Below are 16,866 nucleotides of genomic sequence, written 5' to 3'. Positions count from 1 at the left end.
GTGTGGTCGCTGGGCAGCCCCGGCCCTGGCGCAGCCCCGAGCGGTCACCGGGCAGTGACAGCCGCTTCGGTGGTTTTGGGGGTTCGGGGTGTTTGAGGGGCCCGCCCGCTGAACGGCGAATCCCGGGGACTCCCGTGGGCAGGGGGAGCGCAAACAGCAGGAGCAGGGGATGACATCGGTTCTGTTCCACCGGGATTCCCTTTCACTGTGCTCGGAGTCACATCCTGCAGCCAGCACTGAGCAGCACAGTTGTTGATGAAATCCTGACCAAAGTGTGGGATGAACCCTGCAAAAACACCCTTTTAGTACAAGCAAACACACACAAACGCCTCACGATGCTGTGATTACACTTCATTTGTGCATTTTAAATAAGAATCGCAAATGAGGCTTCTGTGGGAGGCCACAATACTGCCTCAGCCCCCTGGAATACACCACAACAAACACCAGCCTCTGAAAGGTGCCTTAGCTTTGGTTTCAGCAGCTGGACATTATCACATTGCAAAGGTTCAGCAAGTGTTCTGTTCAGAAAAGGCTTTGAAATGCAACATCAAGCCAAGCTTTCCAGAAGGGCCTGCAGGTGCCTAAGCAGAGCCAGGCTGGGCTCCTGGGGGTTTGTGCCCAAGCTGAGCTGGCTGTGAAGGTCCCAGGAGGACTGGAGTGCCCAGGGAGCTTTACTCCCAGCGTGTCCTGACCCACCTGAAAGATGTGAGGCAAAGTTCTGTTGTAAATGACCGCATAGACCCTATCAACTCTGTGGGACACCACTGTTGGAAATCTGCATTTGCAATTCAGCTCAAAGTAAAGCTCCTGGTTAGAGAAATAACAAATATTCTGTTACAAGGAGAGAGGCTGGTCTGTGGCTGAGTCTCAACCTCTGTTAGAGGAGGTGAGAGGCTGGAAACAGTGTAGAGCATCAGCTACAGGCTGTGTTACACGGATTTCCTGCTGCTTTGTACAAGAGAAGGAAAGGGAAAAGGGAAAAGGGAAAGAAATTCTGGTGTACATCTTCCTAAGACTTCTCTCATCTGCCTCTCAAAACTGGAGAGGATTTTTATGAAAACACCCAATTTAATGCCACAGTATTAGAAAAATGGACACTAAAATTTATTTCATAGTCAGGACTAGTTGCAGAACCATATGTCTGCTTTCCATGCTACATTTATAGAATTAGGGTTCCAAGATTATGTAGATGGAAGAGGAAATAGAAATGGACATTTCTTTGAGCTTGGGGCACAATAGATGAGCATTTCAGAACAGAAATCAAATGGAAAACTGTCAGGGTTTATTTTCCACAGAATCCCAGGGTGGGTGAGGGCCCCTCTCAGCTCTCCTTAGGCTGAACAGGCTTAGCAGCCTTTTCTGAAACAACCTGTAAGTTTCTGGAAGAGAGAAGCTGGCCAGAATGAATAACAAAAATAAAACAAAACCCAAAACAGACAAATAAATCTGCACAAATGCCTAGGAATAGAAAACTACCCCTTGAAACACTTAAGGGTTAAATTCTAACCCTCTTGATAACAAATATTCCTAAGTCTCATCATCAAGTCCTGCCTAGGTTATTAAACAAGTGTTTACAATTAGTTTTGCAAGCTCCAAAGTTCCTACAAGCCATTTTAAAAATTAAATTTATTTGCAACCAAAGTACATTAAACTAAATGTAGACATATTCTGCCTTCCAAGGGAGGGACCCAGGTTTGGTGAAGGATCTAGAGCAGAAATCTTATGAAGACCAGCTGAGGGAGCTGGGCAAGGGGCTGGAGCCCCAGCAGGGGCTGAGGGAGCTGGGAAGGGGCTGAGCCTGGAGCAAAGGAGGCTCAGGGGGCCCTTGTGGCTCTGCACAGCTCCCTGCCAGGAGGGGACAGCCGGGGGGCCGGGCTGTGCTCCCAGGAACAGGGACAGGAGCAGAGGGAACGGCCTCAGGTGATGCCAGAGGAGGTTCAGGTTGGATTTCAGAAACATTTCTTCATTGGAAGGGCATCTCAGACTACCCAGGGCAGACTCAGCCCCTGGAGGGAAATCATGTGTGTGGCACTTGGGGACATGGGTTAGTGGTGGCCTTGGCAGTGCTGAGGGAAGCTTAGAGGTCTTTTTCAACCCACACCTATGCTATTCCTAGGACAGCTCTTAGTACTCTAGTCATCTTTGTGCTCTCCAATTTGAGAACTAAAACAATCCAGGTGTTTTTATGTGCTCATTTTGCAAGTTTGACCGTAAAGACAGCTTGTGATTTGTGCTCCTTGATTTCAGCAAATGATATGAAAGCATTTCAAACTTGAGAGAAGATTCTCCATTTCAGGATTTGAGATCTCCTAAATATTAAAAACTTTTTAAAAACACTTTTTAGTACCATAAGGTAGCAAATATATTTTGTAAAATCTGATTTCCTTCTTCTCTCCACAACTGGATGGTTTGGAAGGGTTTCTTCTCTTCCTCTGTATGCTTACAGAGTTTATAATTTTTGGAGTTTTGGAGTTGATAATTTCTATGGCATACTTAAAATGAGCAGCTAAAGGAATATTTTTATAGTGTAAAGTGAATTTCAATAACATAGATAAAGAGTTCTTCATTTTAAGAAGTTATCTCAAAATCCTATCTGAATTGGTAGGTAGCATCTTGATATTAAATTTAAACTTAAGATGGTTAAATTGTATCTTTGAAGGCACTGAAAGTGTGTATTTGAGACAAACCCAGGACAGATAAGCAGGAGAATAGTGCTCCTTTCTGAGCACTTTCACTTCTGTAGAAGACAATAGATTACTTGCCCTGTTCTCACTCCATGCAGATGAACAGGGCAGGGGGACTTTGCTGTTATTAATATTTTGTGTTTGTGAGTTATTAATGACAAACCTGGGCTGTGAGCAGGCCTGAGCAGTGCTGGGAACTGAAGAGCAGCTCAACAATTCTGAGGGGAATTTTCTTTACAGGCAACTTTGAAACCATGGTTGGAAGTTAACTTTTCTAAAGACCATTCTCTACCTGAAACAGAAAATAATTCAGGAAAGACTGTGTCTTAAAAGATCAGATGAGATGAACACAGATTTTTTTTTTTTTATTCTGTACATATATAACTCTGAAAAACGAAAGAGCAACAAATATATTCAGAAATTGTTTTTGTGATGAAATGCATGAAAATATTTGGAAAATATTTTTATAATAGAATGAATACAAAAGTTCACAGACATCCTGTACTTTACTAGAAGTATTTTTGCCTATGCAAAAGCTCAAGCCCAAAGGCAGTTTCAGCAACAATTTTATACACATTCTTAGGTATATCCTCACCTCTTGACTTGAAGGAAGTCCAGTGTGAGTCAGTATATATCATGTTTTTTTTAATAAAACATTCTATTACACTTCCTTACCCTGTGTGTTTATATATATAAAATGGCTCAGTTTAAAAGGACTGGGGAGAAATACAAATTAATGCCTTACAGATTACCCACACACAAATGTACATTCAAATTTTAATACTTGCCATTTTCTCTGTCCAGTCAGGAGATAATTTTTAGCTTCTAAAGTTACAAAGCAATTGAGTTTTTTTGAGGGTGGTTTTTATGGAAATAACCAGTTTAGTGCCACAGTATTAGAAAAATGGGCACTAAAATTTGCTTCATAGTCAGGGCTAATTGCAGAATCATATGTCTAGATTTCCATTCTCCTATGAAAATTCTGGAAATGGTTGCATGCAAACGAAGTTCAGGAGCAACTAAGTGAGAACTGTATGGAATTTTCCCTCATAAAATCAATTAAGTCTGTGACTCAAAAGTAATATTGGATAAATTTCTATTTTTTCCATCCCAAATAATTATTCTTTATATTTGCACAATAGCAAATGGAATGTTAATATCTACCATGTTTTAATTAAACTTCTAGGTAGAAGCATTTGTTACAAATCCAAATTTAATTTAGCTGTAGCACTCCACTAAAGCAATGCACATTTTCTAAGCAATTTTTGATGTATAGAGCTCTTGTGTACACTTAATGCTGCTTTTCATAAACACTGCTGTATTTTCCCTTTTATGCACTGCACCATCTCCTGCTCATACACCCCACCACACCTTTGGACCTTCAGGATTTTCACTTTCTTGAAGAAATATGCACTGGTTTAATTTCAGGAGACATTGAAACTTGTGCTAATTAAACTGGTACAACCTATGTTTAATGCATTTTTAGGTGGTTTCTTTTGATGCATCATGAACTCTCTCCTAAAAGACAATCAGGAAGAAGTACCCCGAATAAAAATGTAACCTGCTTTGAGAAGAACTGAGCAGCAGGAGTCACACACGGTGGGGCCGAGCAGATTGAGCCAGGACTGAGAGGAGCTGAGCCAGCCCTGCTCCTTCCCACCAGAGCATGGAGCTGTTCAATGCCTTATCCACTGAGGCACCTTTTCCTTTATTTTTGGAAAACCCTGAGAGATGACAAAATGAGGAATGATTCACCACTTCAGAGCAGAGCAGCAGCTCCAGTACATCCCAGTTTGCAGGCTGGCACAGACAGATGGAACCCAAGCTGATGCCAGGGTCACAAATCCATGGTCACCCCTTGTGTGTCATTAATACGGGAAAGTGTTTTTATTTGCAGGGTCCTCTCAAAGACACTGTCATTAGTTAAAAACCCGATTGGGACAGGCTTCACAGGGGTCTCAGGTTGAGGGAAGAGATGAGGATTTAACTCCATGTTTCAGAAGGCTGATTTATTATTTTATGATATATATTATATTAAAACTATACTAAAAGAATAGAAGAAAGGACTTCATCAGAATGCTAACTAAGAATAGAATAATAAGGAATGATAACAAAAGCTTCTGTCTAGGACAGAGAGTCCGAGCCAGCTGACTGTGATTGGCCATTAATTAGAAGCAACCACATGAGACCAATCCCAGATGCACCTGTTGCATTCCACAGCAGCAGATAACCATTGCTTACATTTTGTTCCTGAGGCCTCCCAGCTTCTCAGGAGAAAAAATCCTAAGAAAAGGATTTTTCATAAAAGATATCTGTGACACCCGATGATTTAGGACCACTGTCTTTCTCTTAAGGTATTTCAGAGTGCGTGAGGAAGCGCTGGTGGGAAAAGGGCACAAAGGAGTGCGATAACAGCAAAATTAACTACCTTGAATTTCCCGCGAGGATGCCGAGGGAGCAGCACGCCAGGGCAGCTGCTCTGGCGATGCAAAGAGCCTTATTTTTGTTTTCTAAATCTTCTGAAACAGCGTCCCCGTTAGGAAATTGTATCACTGCAGCCATTGCGGTCTGCCTGGGGCAGCAGCTGCGGATCCCGGTAACTGCAGAGCGGAGCAGTGAAACCGTGAGCTGGGCGTGCCTCGGGCTTTGGGTCAGTTCATCCTGGCTTTGGGACCGCTCTGCCCGCTGCACATCCCCACTTTGGGCCAGCCGGGGCGGTTCTCGCTCGGGACGGGAAGGGCCCCGCCGGCCGCCGCCGCCTCTGCGGACACCCCGCGTCTGCCCCTACGGCACCTCCCTGCACCCGCTACCGCCCCACGGCTTCCCCAGGGGCATCGCCGCCCTCTCTCTAGGCGGCCGCATTCGCTGGGACGCCCGGGCGGTCCCGGTGCCGGTTCTGGGCGCGCTCCCGCCCGGGCTGTTGCTGTCCCCGGTCCCGGTTCTGGGCGCGCTCCCGCTCGGGCGGTCCCGGTCCCGCCCCGGGGCGGGGCGGAGGTGGCGGCCCCTCCCATGGTGCCCCGCGCGCGGCAGAGGCCCGCGCATGCGCAGAGCGCCGCCGGCTCCCAGCTCAGCGCAAGATGGCGGCGGGCGCGTCGGACCCACTGGAGGAGATGCTGCTCTTCTCAGAGGAGGTGGACGAGAAGGCGCTCAGCGACCTGGTGGGATCCCTGGAATCGCAGCTGGCCGGCGGCCGCGGCCCCGCCGAGCCGCCCCCGCCCAGGACCTCCACCCCGTCCCAGCAGCCGCAGCAGGGGAGCCTGGCGGGGGGCAGCAGCCCCGGCCGGCAGCAGCACGGCCGCCCCGCGCCCGCTCCCGCGCCCGGGGCAGGGGAGGCGGCGGGGCACCCCGGCAGCGCGGGGAGCCGAGCCCCCGCCCAGGGGCCTCTCCCGGCCCCGTCTCCCCCGGCGGCGGCGGCAGCGGCGGCGGGGAGGGGAGCGAGTGTAAACAGTAGTAGTGTGCAGCAATCACATGGAGCGGCTCTCGGCGGCGGCAGCCCCGCCGCTCCCGCCCCGCCGCAGCCCGCCGTCCCTGCCCAGCCTGTCAACAACCATGTGGCCGCTGCAGCCGCCGCCGCCGCGCGGGACGCGGGGAGCCCCGGCCCCGGTGCCAGCCCGCCCGCCGCCGACGGCGCGCCCGGGGCCGCGGGGGGCGGCGGAGCGGCGGGAGCGGCCGAGGGCGCCGCAGCTGCCCCCGCGCCGCGCCCCGGCCAGGCGGCGCCCAACGGGGAGGGCGCGGGGGCCCGGCCGGCCGCGGTGCCGCCCGTCAGCGGGCACGGCGGGGCCGCCGCCGCGCAGCCCCAGCCCGCGCCCGGCGCGCTGCCCGCGGTCACCGCGCTCGGCGCCGCCGCCGGCCCCGCGCCCGCGCCGCCGGCCCCGGGCTCGGCCCCGCCGGCCCCCGCGGCCCCCGCCGCGCCCAAGCCCGCGGTCACCGCCAAGGCGGGCGCTGCCCTGCCCGCCGCCCCCCAGGCCGTGTCGCCGCGGCCGGCGCTGGGCGCTGCCCCCCGGATCGTGGCCCCGCAGCTGATCGTGCGGCCGCCGCCGCAGACCACCATCCAGCTGCCGCCCGGCTTCACCATCCCGCCCGGTAAGTGCGCGCTGCGCTCCCGCCGCTCGCTGTCACCCTGTGCTCCTGGCCCGGGGCTCTCCTTCCCCCCAGAGCTGTCAGGTCCCCGCTGCTGGAAACCCAAGAGGAGGCACCTGTCTGAGGCACCGTCTGCCGGAGCGGCTGCCGCTAATTAGGGTGTAACTGGTACGGCTAATGCAGGGTAATTGCAGCTGCTGTGGGTGAGTTGCTGGTTTTGTCCTGGGGAGAGCGGCGGTCACGGTGAGTTACCCTGTGTTGGTGTGGTTGGACAGCGCATAAAAAGCTGGAGAGGATGCTAAGGGTAACTTTACATGTGTTTTAAAAGACTTCTGCTTCACAGTTGATAGTCTTGAGAAGTTTTTCTGCTTGAAAGAATGGTTTCTGCTCTGAACCAGGTGTTAAATGTGTGTAATCTAAAATTTATAGTCTCAGTAACTCTGATAAAGTTATTGTTGTGTGAGGGTAGTCTTCACATCACCAGATATTATTTCCAACTCTGAAGCAATCATGTCCTCTTTGTACTCCTCTAAGTTTTTAAACTTTAATTATTAAAAATTTAATTTTAGCAAGGTTGCTAGCTAACCAAGCCAGCATCCTTTCATCCTCATGATTCCTATTCTTAACCTATGTATTGTTTCATCTGAGGGGGGCTGTGATCCCCTACTAAGATTTTCACATTGCAAAAACTTCGGTATCTTCATGGCTTCTTGATTTAGGAGCTGATATAGCATTTAAGGTAATTCTTTTATTTCCTGTTAATATAAATAGCATGTTAAGATGTGGACCTATTGATGTAGTCTGAAATAACTGAGTTCTTCCAGTTATTTCTTGAAATATTTGATATTTATTAGCTAAGTAGAGCAGCAATGTTATAGTGTAGTTTGCTTCTGAGTGGACTTTCAGTAGTTGTGTGTTTTGCCCTAGTTTATGAACAATCCTCCAGAATCTGCTGCTCCAAACATGCAGATCTTGGTGGTTTTGTGAAGACCCAACTAACTTGAAGCAGATAAGTTGCTGTCCAGACTGTGTGCCCTTAGCCTTTGCCTCCCTTTGTTAATGTGCTGAAGATTGCTCCGTGCAGATGATAACTGTGCTTTGTAACTTTGCACACAGTTTCTGAAGTTCATTGTGTCAAAACTTTGATCTGTTACTTTCAAACAGAAGAGGGAAAACTGAAACTTGGAAACAGTATGATCCAGGATTTAAGAAATGTTAAGGACATAATACACCAGAACGTTTTAATTCAAATTTGTTTTATCGCAAGATAGTTGGAAATCCATTCAATTTGTATAAACATGAAGATAGTATGTTCTAAAAGGAAATTATTCCGAAAATACAATGTTATTTCTGAGTTTTTAACTTGGTGGATCATTTATAATTAATCTGAAACTCCCCTACAGCAAACTTCTATATAAAACAGAAATTTAGAATCAGTTTTTGAGAAGGGGTTATTTTAGCAGATAATGCTCCTAAGTTGTGCATTTCATCTTTATGTGACTGACAGGAAGGTAAAATGAATCTCATCATTTAACTGGCTTCTAACTTGCACCAGCTGCTCAGTAACAGGAATTTGTAGTCCTCCAAATAAATTAAAATATAATGTTAACACATGAGCATTTATTCATTTGTGGTAGTAATTGTGTCTGAAATTTGATGGAGACTTTGTGGCACGTGTTTCAATTCATTTGTCATTTCCGCTCCGTTTTTCTCTATTCAGAATTAGGTTTAGAAAATGGGAAGGTGAATTAAGAACACACCTGTGAATCTGTGTAATGCAGAGAGAACATGTATTTTTTAATGTGTGGAAGGCATTATCCTGTGAGGATTTTTATATAAAGTTCACAGTCATGATCACAGCAGTGATTACCCGTTTGGCCACTTGGCATATTCGGGTGTCCAGATGGTTTAGGAATGGCATATACCAAATACATCAGCTGCTTGCAGGATTTTCTGCAACTATAAACTGTGAAGCTTGGTGCTTAAATGGCTAATGGACCTTAAAAGTTACCTTTTAGATGAGTTTTTAATGAGTTTCTTTCAACTTTTTATTTAAATTACTCTTGGCTTTGAGAGAGAGTTATTATTATGGCTTTTGGATGTGGTCCTTGCTGTAGCTCTGTATGCCTGTTACCTTAAACTTGATTTCCATGAGTCTTTAGTTTATAGTGGCAGAAATTTGCCTTCTGTTTGTGTTTGTAGCAGGAAAGGTTGGCTGGCAGCACCCAGCTCTGAGTGAGGGCTTTTATGTGTGCTGCAGTTCTCTACATGCTCATCCCACAATTGGGATTTGGTTTTTCCATGTCAGACTGAAAGATTTCCCTGCTGTAGGGTTCTGAAATCTGTTATAAGAGCGTTTGAATTTCTTTATCCTCAGGGTATTGTACAAACTGTGTCCCTTTAGCAAGGTGTTGTAACTGGGAAGTTAACAATTAAATTGGATATAAGATGTTACCTTTAGAATTGGATATAAGATTTCACCTTCTTCATTTTCCTTTGGAAAGTTAAAAAAGTACATGAATCAATTTGCACACAGAGGTAGGTTGTAGGAACAGTGTCTGCTGACCCTGTTATCAGCAATTCAAAGTGACTTCATAGGTTTTTAGTTTTTGGTTCTCTAGTAGTTGCAGACAAGATGTTTTTCTGTTTATTTGACCTGTTGTGTCCTATGTAGGTTAAATTATTAAAATGTACTCTGGAACTAACTTGGAAATTCTTTTTAATAGTCTGTCTGGAGAACTGCTTCTTAGTTCTGAGAGAACTAGGAGAAGAGCATTACATGCTTTGCAGTGACCTTGAATGTGTGAAACTCCAGGATCCATGGACGAACTTAGCCATTGACTCTGTTTTTCTGACCTGCTGTCTCCAAAACTTTGGGCACTGCTTGATGGCAATGGCTCTGTTGTGTAGAAGGCCTCTATTTGTGAGGTGTTTTACAAGAAAAGAATCTGAAAAAAATTATCATTTACTTCCAGAAAGTGTTAGAAAACACTTGCCAATTTTCTAAGGTTTCTGCCCTGTGTGTTTGTGTGCTGAGGAGTTGTGTTGGTTCTCTGGGCCAGCAGTGTTTACTGTTGTGTTTAAAGGACAGGTAGTGAGTGCCTCCCAAATGGTGATGCTGGGTACCAAATGGATTCATGTGCTGGTGCTCAGGGTTAAGTAAATCTCAGATGTTGTACACTCAAAGTGTGGGCAATATTTGCTTGTTGTTTAGTAAAGCTCTTGGGTCTTTCTACAAGTCTTATTCTTCCAGATATCACAAATTTTAACATTATTTGTGGTATCTGGAAGAGTAAGACTTGTAGAAAGTCTTGGTCCCTGGTCCGCCTGTACTCAGTTGTGTTCCCAGCAGCTGCCTCGTCCTTAGAGTTTACTTTTAATGAGCATTTATTTCTAATTTTGTTCTCCTGACCCTGACTAGACTGTCAGAAATCACTGTCCCCCAAACACTCCAGTGGCTGCCTCTTTCATCCCTGCTTTCCATAAACTGCAGTTATTTAAATTCCAGACTGAAATGGGTCTGCTAGTGGGGGCTCCCTTTGTTCTTTGAGATGAAATCTCGTGTTACACAGGAATCCAGAAGAGATGCACTCCAGGAATGCTGTGCAGTGCCACACCTGCCCTCTGCTGTGCACTCTGTGGTCAGAGGTTGTGTCTGTGCTGTCCCTGCTGTGCCCTGACTGTTCTTGTCCCCCAGGGATGGTGCTGGTGCGCACGGACGCGGGACAGCTCGTCATGGTGCCCCAGCAGGCCCTGGCACAGGCTCAGATGCAGGCCCAGGTGCAGACACAGGGACAGGGTCCTGCCAACATGTCACCCAGGCTTTCTGTGCCCACTACTGGCCCTGTGTTTCGCCTCTCAACAGCTCAGGTATGTCTGGCTTCATTTACCTTTGGTGCGTTATGTCTTACACATTATTACCTCATATGTTCCTGCAACTGTGCTTTCCTGTCCTTTTTGCTGTGAAAACAGGAAATACTTATTCAAATGTTGTTTATTTTATGAGGCCTAGGATTTTTTTTATTATTTAAGGAAAAAATCTGCTTTAGAGAGTCTGAGAGATGATTGGAGGCTGCAAAGCTCAGTCTTGTGTATCAGTGGTTTAATAAATGTCCCTTGCTGCTCTGAATCAGAGGCACTGTGATATCCCAGCATGCTGAATCCCAGGATAGCTAATTTCACTGCACATTAGAAAAGAGAAAGCCAATCACATTCTCTCCAAGGATTTGCAATAAATTTAAAACAACTTTTAAAATATACTTTATTCAAAAGAAAAATTTGATTCTTCTAATTTGCTTCTGGTTGTGATCTGTCTACACTGAAAGTTTTTCCTGTGTTGTGAGTACATTTCTCTTTTTCTAGGGATTGATAGGATAGAGTGCTTTCCTGTCTCAAACTCATCAGTGGAATGTGTTGATTTGAACTTGGAGCTAATTTATCTTCTAGGGTGGATGTGGGGTGGTTTTGTGTTGTTTGGTTTGGTTTTGGTGTTTTGTTTTGGTTTTGGGTTTTTTTTGCTTTTTAAAAAAATTTCTTTGAAGGCTGCGTTGGTTTGAAAGTTTGTAGAGAGGCAATTTAGCTTGGGGCCATTTAAGGCTAGAACTGAGCTATTTTACTGAAATATGGAGACAAACATCTTTGGATCTTGGATCAGTGCAGGGCTGCTGTGCCATAGCAATAAGAGGCAGAGTTTAGGGTGGTTTTGCCTAAGGTGTGTGTTTGCAGAAGGATAAGCAATTCTGTGTGGAAAGATGAAAAAGGTGCCTTTACAACTTTGTAGTTTTTGTAGAAGTTGCTTGAAATAAGTTCACTTGTTATTTCCCATTATTTATCAATTCATTACTTTTCCTCTTTATGCTTTATGTATTGCACTGTACTTGTAGTTAAAAGATTTTTAAATTTAATTCAAAACTGAAACCAATAATAAACATTTCAGATGAGAAGTAAGCTGGAATAAATTTGGAGAATGGAAAATAGAAACACAAGGTAATCTATAAATCACAGAGCCAACTAGAATGTAAGTTTTAGAAGTGAGTGTACCTAGGAGAACTGTAGCTCAGGGTCAGGAAAGACATAAATGAAAGCTTGGAAACACTTGGAAAAACTTTATACTCTCAAAAGAGAGGCAAGTGCAGTATTGGATGAAATTTGTTAAAGAACTCTTTGCAGAAAAGGCACCATATAATGTTTAAATTTGTGGTATCTGGAAGAATAAGACTTGTAGAAACCTTCAAAGAGAAATGTATTCCAGGAAGAGTAAACACAGAGATAAGCCTGTGTTTGTTGACAGATTTTTTTTTTTTTTACTAGTTTGATGACAACAAAATTGCAGCCAATTCCTGAATTCCTGTACATGTGTCTTTGGTTGTTGGGGCCTTTCTTTGCAAAGTGCAGTCACTTCTTTGGTAATTACTACAAGCAGATGTTGTAGCAGTGGCTCCTGAGACAAGTGCATGGTGTAAATGCAGAACAGGTGTGTGGTGGGACTGTACCAAGAATGGCATCCATGTTAGTTTTAGCTATTTTTCTTGTGTACTGTTAGTTTTTATGTGGCCAGTATTAATTAATAGTGAATTAAATTCACCATGGAAGCATTCATAACAGATATTAACAAATTGTTTGTAATTTGAAGATTTCTGAGTAATAATCTTTACTGCACATGGAAGGAAGTGTGCAGAAATGCAGATCCCCTGCTTGGCTCTGGGCTCAGTCTGGGTTTGGATCCCAAAGTCAGCCTCAAGATGAGTGCACAGCAAATGCAGATCATGTTGATCTCAGGCACCTGCTCTCTGCTTGTATGGAGCAGTTAATGTTGCAGAAGGGATATAATCCCACTTGATGGATTTCTATAATAATAAACCAGTGAGGAGAGGATGTTCAGGTGTTTGTAGATCAGCTGGGATCTGCAGAGTTCAGGTATTAGAAAGTTGTGTTTGTTTTGTTCAGGGTTCTGCCCAGGTGAATGAACCCCCACTGCACTGTAGGTGTTCTTTGCACTGCCTGCTGCTAAAACACTGGCTCAGAACACAGGAAGCCAGCAAGGCCTTAGGAATCATCACTATCTTGCAAAATTCAAAACTTGGATTTTTTTAGTGTAGGGGGATTAGAATATTGATATTGTACCTTGTCAGGATTCATCTCCTTTGAAAATCTTAGTGGTAGCTGCCCAAACTGTACTGCATCATTTCTGTATTTGTTGTAATTAACAGGGTTAGGAAATAATTAATATTACCCTTGGGAAATTTACATTGAACTTCCCTGACTCTGCATTTGATCTTCAGAGTCTTACGCTTATGTTTTATATATGTTTGACCTTAGAGTGTTCTCTAAAAATTGTATTTGTCAGCCTCTTAAAACAAGATTGTAAAGATATAAATTCTAAAGATATATCTAATCAGAACTAGACATGAGACTTTTATTTGATTAGGTGGATGGTTTAAAACCAGAGAGTGTTTATTGGTTTTCCAAATGAAATGTTCAATGATAAATATTATGCTAAGGTTTTAGAAATGTCAGTTATTTGTTTGAGTAGTTATTATAAGTAGTTGATTCAGAGATCAAGTTCTAAATAAAGGGAGTTATGTGTACTGAAAAATAATTTTTCAGGGAGTTTTAATTAAGCTGTTTTCTTTCAGGATTTCTTTCTGGTGGTCAGAAAGCTGAATTCAGTGAATTAAAATTTCCAGAAGAAGTTTAAAATTAATCAAAAATAATGTGCTAGATTTTTATGTGTATAGAGTATCAATGTTCAAGAGTCAATGGTGTCCATTGTGACTGAAACAAAGGAAAATTCTGGTGCCATTAGTTCAAGACAGAATATAAACATTAATTGCCTGGATCCTGCAAAGTGTTTTTTGGGATGGATGAACATGCCAGGCTATGGAGTTTTAACTTTTCTTTCTAATATTAGTGGGATGGTTGGTATTTTACTGTATGGAGCTCAACTTAATTACTGTATCTTTTTTCAGTTATTTTAAGATAGTTTTATTTGGATTAAAATGCAGAATGCTTACATTTGTAGAGCTTAGCATTGTATTTTAGTCACTGAGTTTGCATTTTACCTTTCTGTTAGCCATGTGGAAAGTCAGCAGGGGTGGAAATTTGCAGTCTGCCTCAAGGATTCTAGGAAATAATATCTTATGAAGAATGTATCAGAAGAAGATATGGCATTCATACTTTATGGGTATCAGGGTTACTGGTCTGCAGATTGTCCTAATTTTTAACCTGTGTTAGGTGTCACAAGTTACCCAGCTAAGTGATTGTTTTCAGTGTTCATTTGTTTATACACTTTAAATAATTATTGTGGTGAAAAGTCTGTTGTGAGCTATACAGCTAGATGTAAAATACAATATATTAAATGCCAAAGAAATTGTAAAAGCTGGCAGTTACTTTTGGCAACTCATTAAGAAGTGTTGAAAGTGCTAACTGGAGAGCATAAAATAGATTTGGAATTACTCTTTTTAAAACTAGAAGAAGGAGTGTCTGAAAAACTCCCAAGTGTTCATCTAAATTTGAAAGTTCTTTGGTTCTCTCCCCTTGACAACTGTGTAATTTCTCCACTCTTAAAAGAGGAGGGGAAAATAAGGCAATGTTTTAAATGTTCTGAAATAAGATCAACTTGACCAATACATACAGAGCTGTTCAGATTCCAAACCCCTTCTGCAGCCTGGGTACTACAGCAGGATTTTTCTTTCCATACCCAAGGCTATCATTTGCTCACAGCTGTTTTGGAGGAAAATGAACCAGGTTTTCCCTGAAAATTCCTCTAACTCCAGCAGCTGGGCTGGTATCCAGGTATGAAGGCCATGTCTTTTTCTGATACATTCTTCATAAAATATTGTTTCCTAGAATCCTTAAGACACACTGCAAGTTTCCACCAGTGCTGACTTTTTACATGGCTAAAAGAAGGCTAAAATGCAAACTCAGTGACACAAATACAATGCTAAGCTCTACAAATGTAAGCATTCTGCATTTTAATCTGAAAAAAACTGTCTTAAACAACAGGATGAAGATACAGTGATTGAGTTGAGCTCTATACAGTAAAATACTCTGGGAGCAATGGGAGCTGCTGAGACAAGGAAGGTGTAGTGTGTGTGTCCTGAGGAGTTGATGTGAGGGCTGAAGTAAAGGCTTTCCTTAAGGACAGTGGCTCTGTCCTTGCCTGTTCTGGTGTTGAAGGTTCAGAAGTTAAATATTTTTATACAGTAGTACTTACCCCTGTGGGGAATGGATAGAGCCACCCCTCTTCCCTTCCTAAGTATAAAAGAAGGTGAGTTTGGATTGCAGTGCCAAGGACAAGAGTTCAGAAAGACTGAGATCCATAACTCCTGTTGCTCCCACCTTGCTGTGTCCTGTGGGTGTGCAGGGATTTCAGTCCTGCCATGATGAATGCTTCAGCTGGGCACTCAAGGCACACAATGGAGTGGCACAGCACACTTAAATCTGATGTTTCTCATTCTTTGATTGCTTGGATTTGCTTTTTAAGTTGTGTGACTTCTGCTGTTTATAGTACCTTTGTGTTATGTTTTGCAGCTTTCAGGAGTAGAGGCAGATGTAGAGCTTTGGTACACTTTTGTATTAGATTCTTGGGAGAAGAGAGGCAAATCCATTCTGAAGGGAAGACTTGGATAATCTTTGATTAGACATTTAATTATGCTCCTCCTAATTGCTGCTGTGTAAAGCATGAATAAAATGTGATTGTTTCCATTCTTAGTGGGATTCTGGAAAACTGGCAGGTGGGATAAGCACAGGCCTTGTGGGGAGGGTCTCACTCATCTGGGTCAGTGTGAGCTGAGCTGGGAGCTGCTGGGGTTGGACAGGTGTCCCAGGAGGATGGATGGATGGATGGAGCCTTGTGGGAAGGGTCTCAGCTGGGTCAGTGTGAGGCTGAGCTGGTAGATGCTGGGGTTGGACACATGTCCCAGGGGGATGGATGGATGGAGATGGATGGACGGATGGAGAATGGACGGGCAGACAGACAGATGGAGGATGGATGGATGAGGGACAGGTGGATGGATGGATGGATGGTGTCTGCAGCACACTCAGCCCAGAGGAGCACTGAAACACATCCAGGGAATCAGAGCCTGGCAGTAACAGCACTGCAGACTGCAGTAACTGAGAGATGTATTCAATATTTTGATGATCTTCCATTTATAGTGTTCCTGGTATCTTTAAAATATTCAAGAAAAACATGAGTATGTGCAATTGTACCAAATAACAGTTTTAATTTAGTTCAAACTATGAGATTGCATAGGATTGTAATGGCAATGTTAATGGTTGCACTCAGTGACCTTTGAGACCTTTTCCAACCTAAATGAATCTACAATTCTGTGATATTAACTACTCTTAGCTGCAGTTTTTCTCCAGTGTTCTGTTTTGTTTAGAGAAAAATTGCAAAATACTCAGGTATATTAAAAGTATTTTTCATATCGGTGCAGTTACAAGAGGCTTGTTTGGTTTTTGTAAATTGGTATCTCAGGGTTTACATGGAAATAGTTGATCTTCCCTGAGTATTATAAAAATCTTTGGGTGCATTAAAAAGTGCAAGTTTGTTGTACTGTGAAAGTGATAATGTACATCTTTTGAAAAACATTATTTGGATGCTTTTGACTTAGCTGTGCATAATTTTAATTTAACTATTTTCTCTTTGTGATTTTAGTTTTCTTTTACTTTTTGGTTGACATTAATTCTAGCTGAATATTAATAATGTTGCCAAAATTTAATCAGCTTTAGAATATTAGCTAAGGTACAGGATTTTTAGGAAACAAGTCATAATTGGTTAGAACTTAAATTGATCTTAGAAGACTTCTGCTTTGAATTCTTGTAGTATGAGCAGCTCAAACAGTGTGGGTTTACTTGCTCTACTATATTCTTCAGAAACAATAAATAAATTCAGAAGTCTTCTAAAACTGGTTATTAGATTGCAGTACATTTTTACCTCCATATCTTGTTTTGAATTCTAGACTTGTGAAATTGTGAAAAATAGGGAGGTGCTGCCATCTAGTTTTCCTTTGCTGTGTTTCTTTTGTTTATCTGCATTTTTCATTTGTACACTTCATGGCTTTTCATGCCTTTGATGTGTTTTTTTACTGGCTTTCATTAT

The 16,866-nt window shown here is 43.5% G+C and overlaps 1 protein-coding gene across 1 annotated transcript in view; it reads left to right on the top strand.

Moving 5' to 3' along the window:
* Nucleotides 1–5,761: 5,761 nt before the first annotated feature.
* The window catches only part of LOC128951169 (transcription initiation factor TFIID subunit 4-like), a 152,408-nt gene continuing 141,303 nt past the window's right edge, over nt 5,762–16,866 (top strand). The window contains exons 1-2 of the mRNA XM_054296421.1: nt 5,762–6,767; nt 10,462–10,634. Coding sequence (XP_054152396.1) covers nt 5,762–6,767; nt 10,462–10,634 — 1,179 coding nt within the window. The remainder of the gene's footprint in view (nt 6,768–10,461; nt 10,635–16,866) is intronic.

This window comes from Melozone crissalis, unplaced genomic scaffold (genome assembly GCF_028551555.1).
Source record: "Melozone crissalis strain CALT ecotype California unplaced genomic scaffold, PUWL_Pcris_2 ptg000007l_1, whole genome shotgun sequence".
Taxonomy (NCBI): Eukaryota; Metazoa; Chordata; class Aves; order Passeriformes; family Passerellidae; genus Melozone; species Melozone crissalis.
The sequence above is the reverse complement of the archived record's forward strand: the minus strand, read 5'-3'. Positions and strand labels throughout refer to the sequence as shown.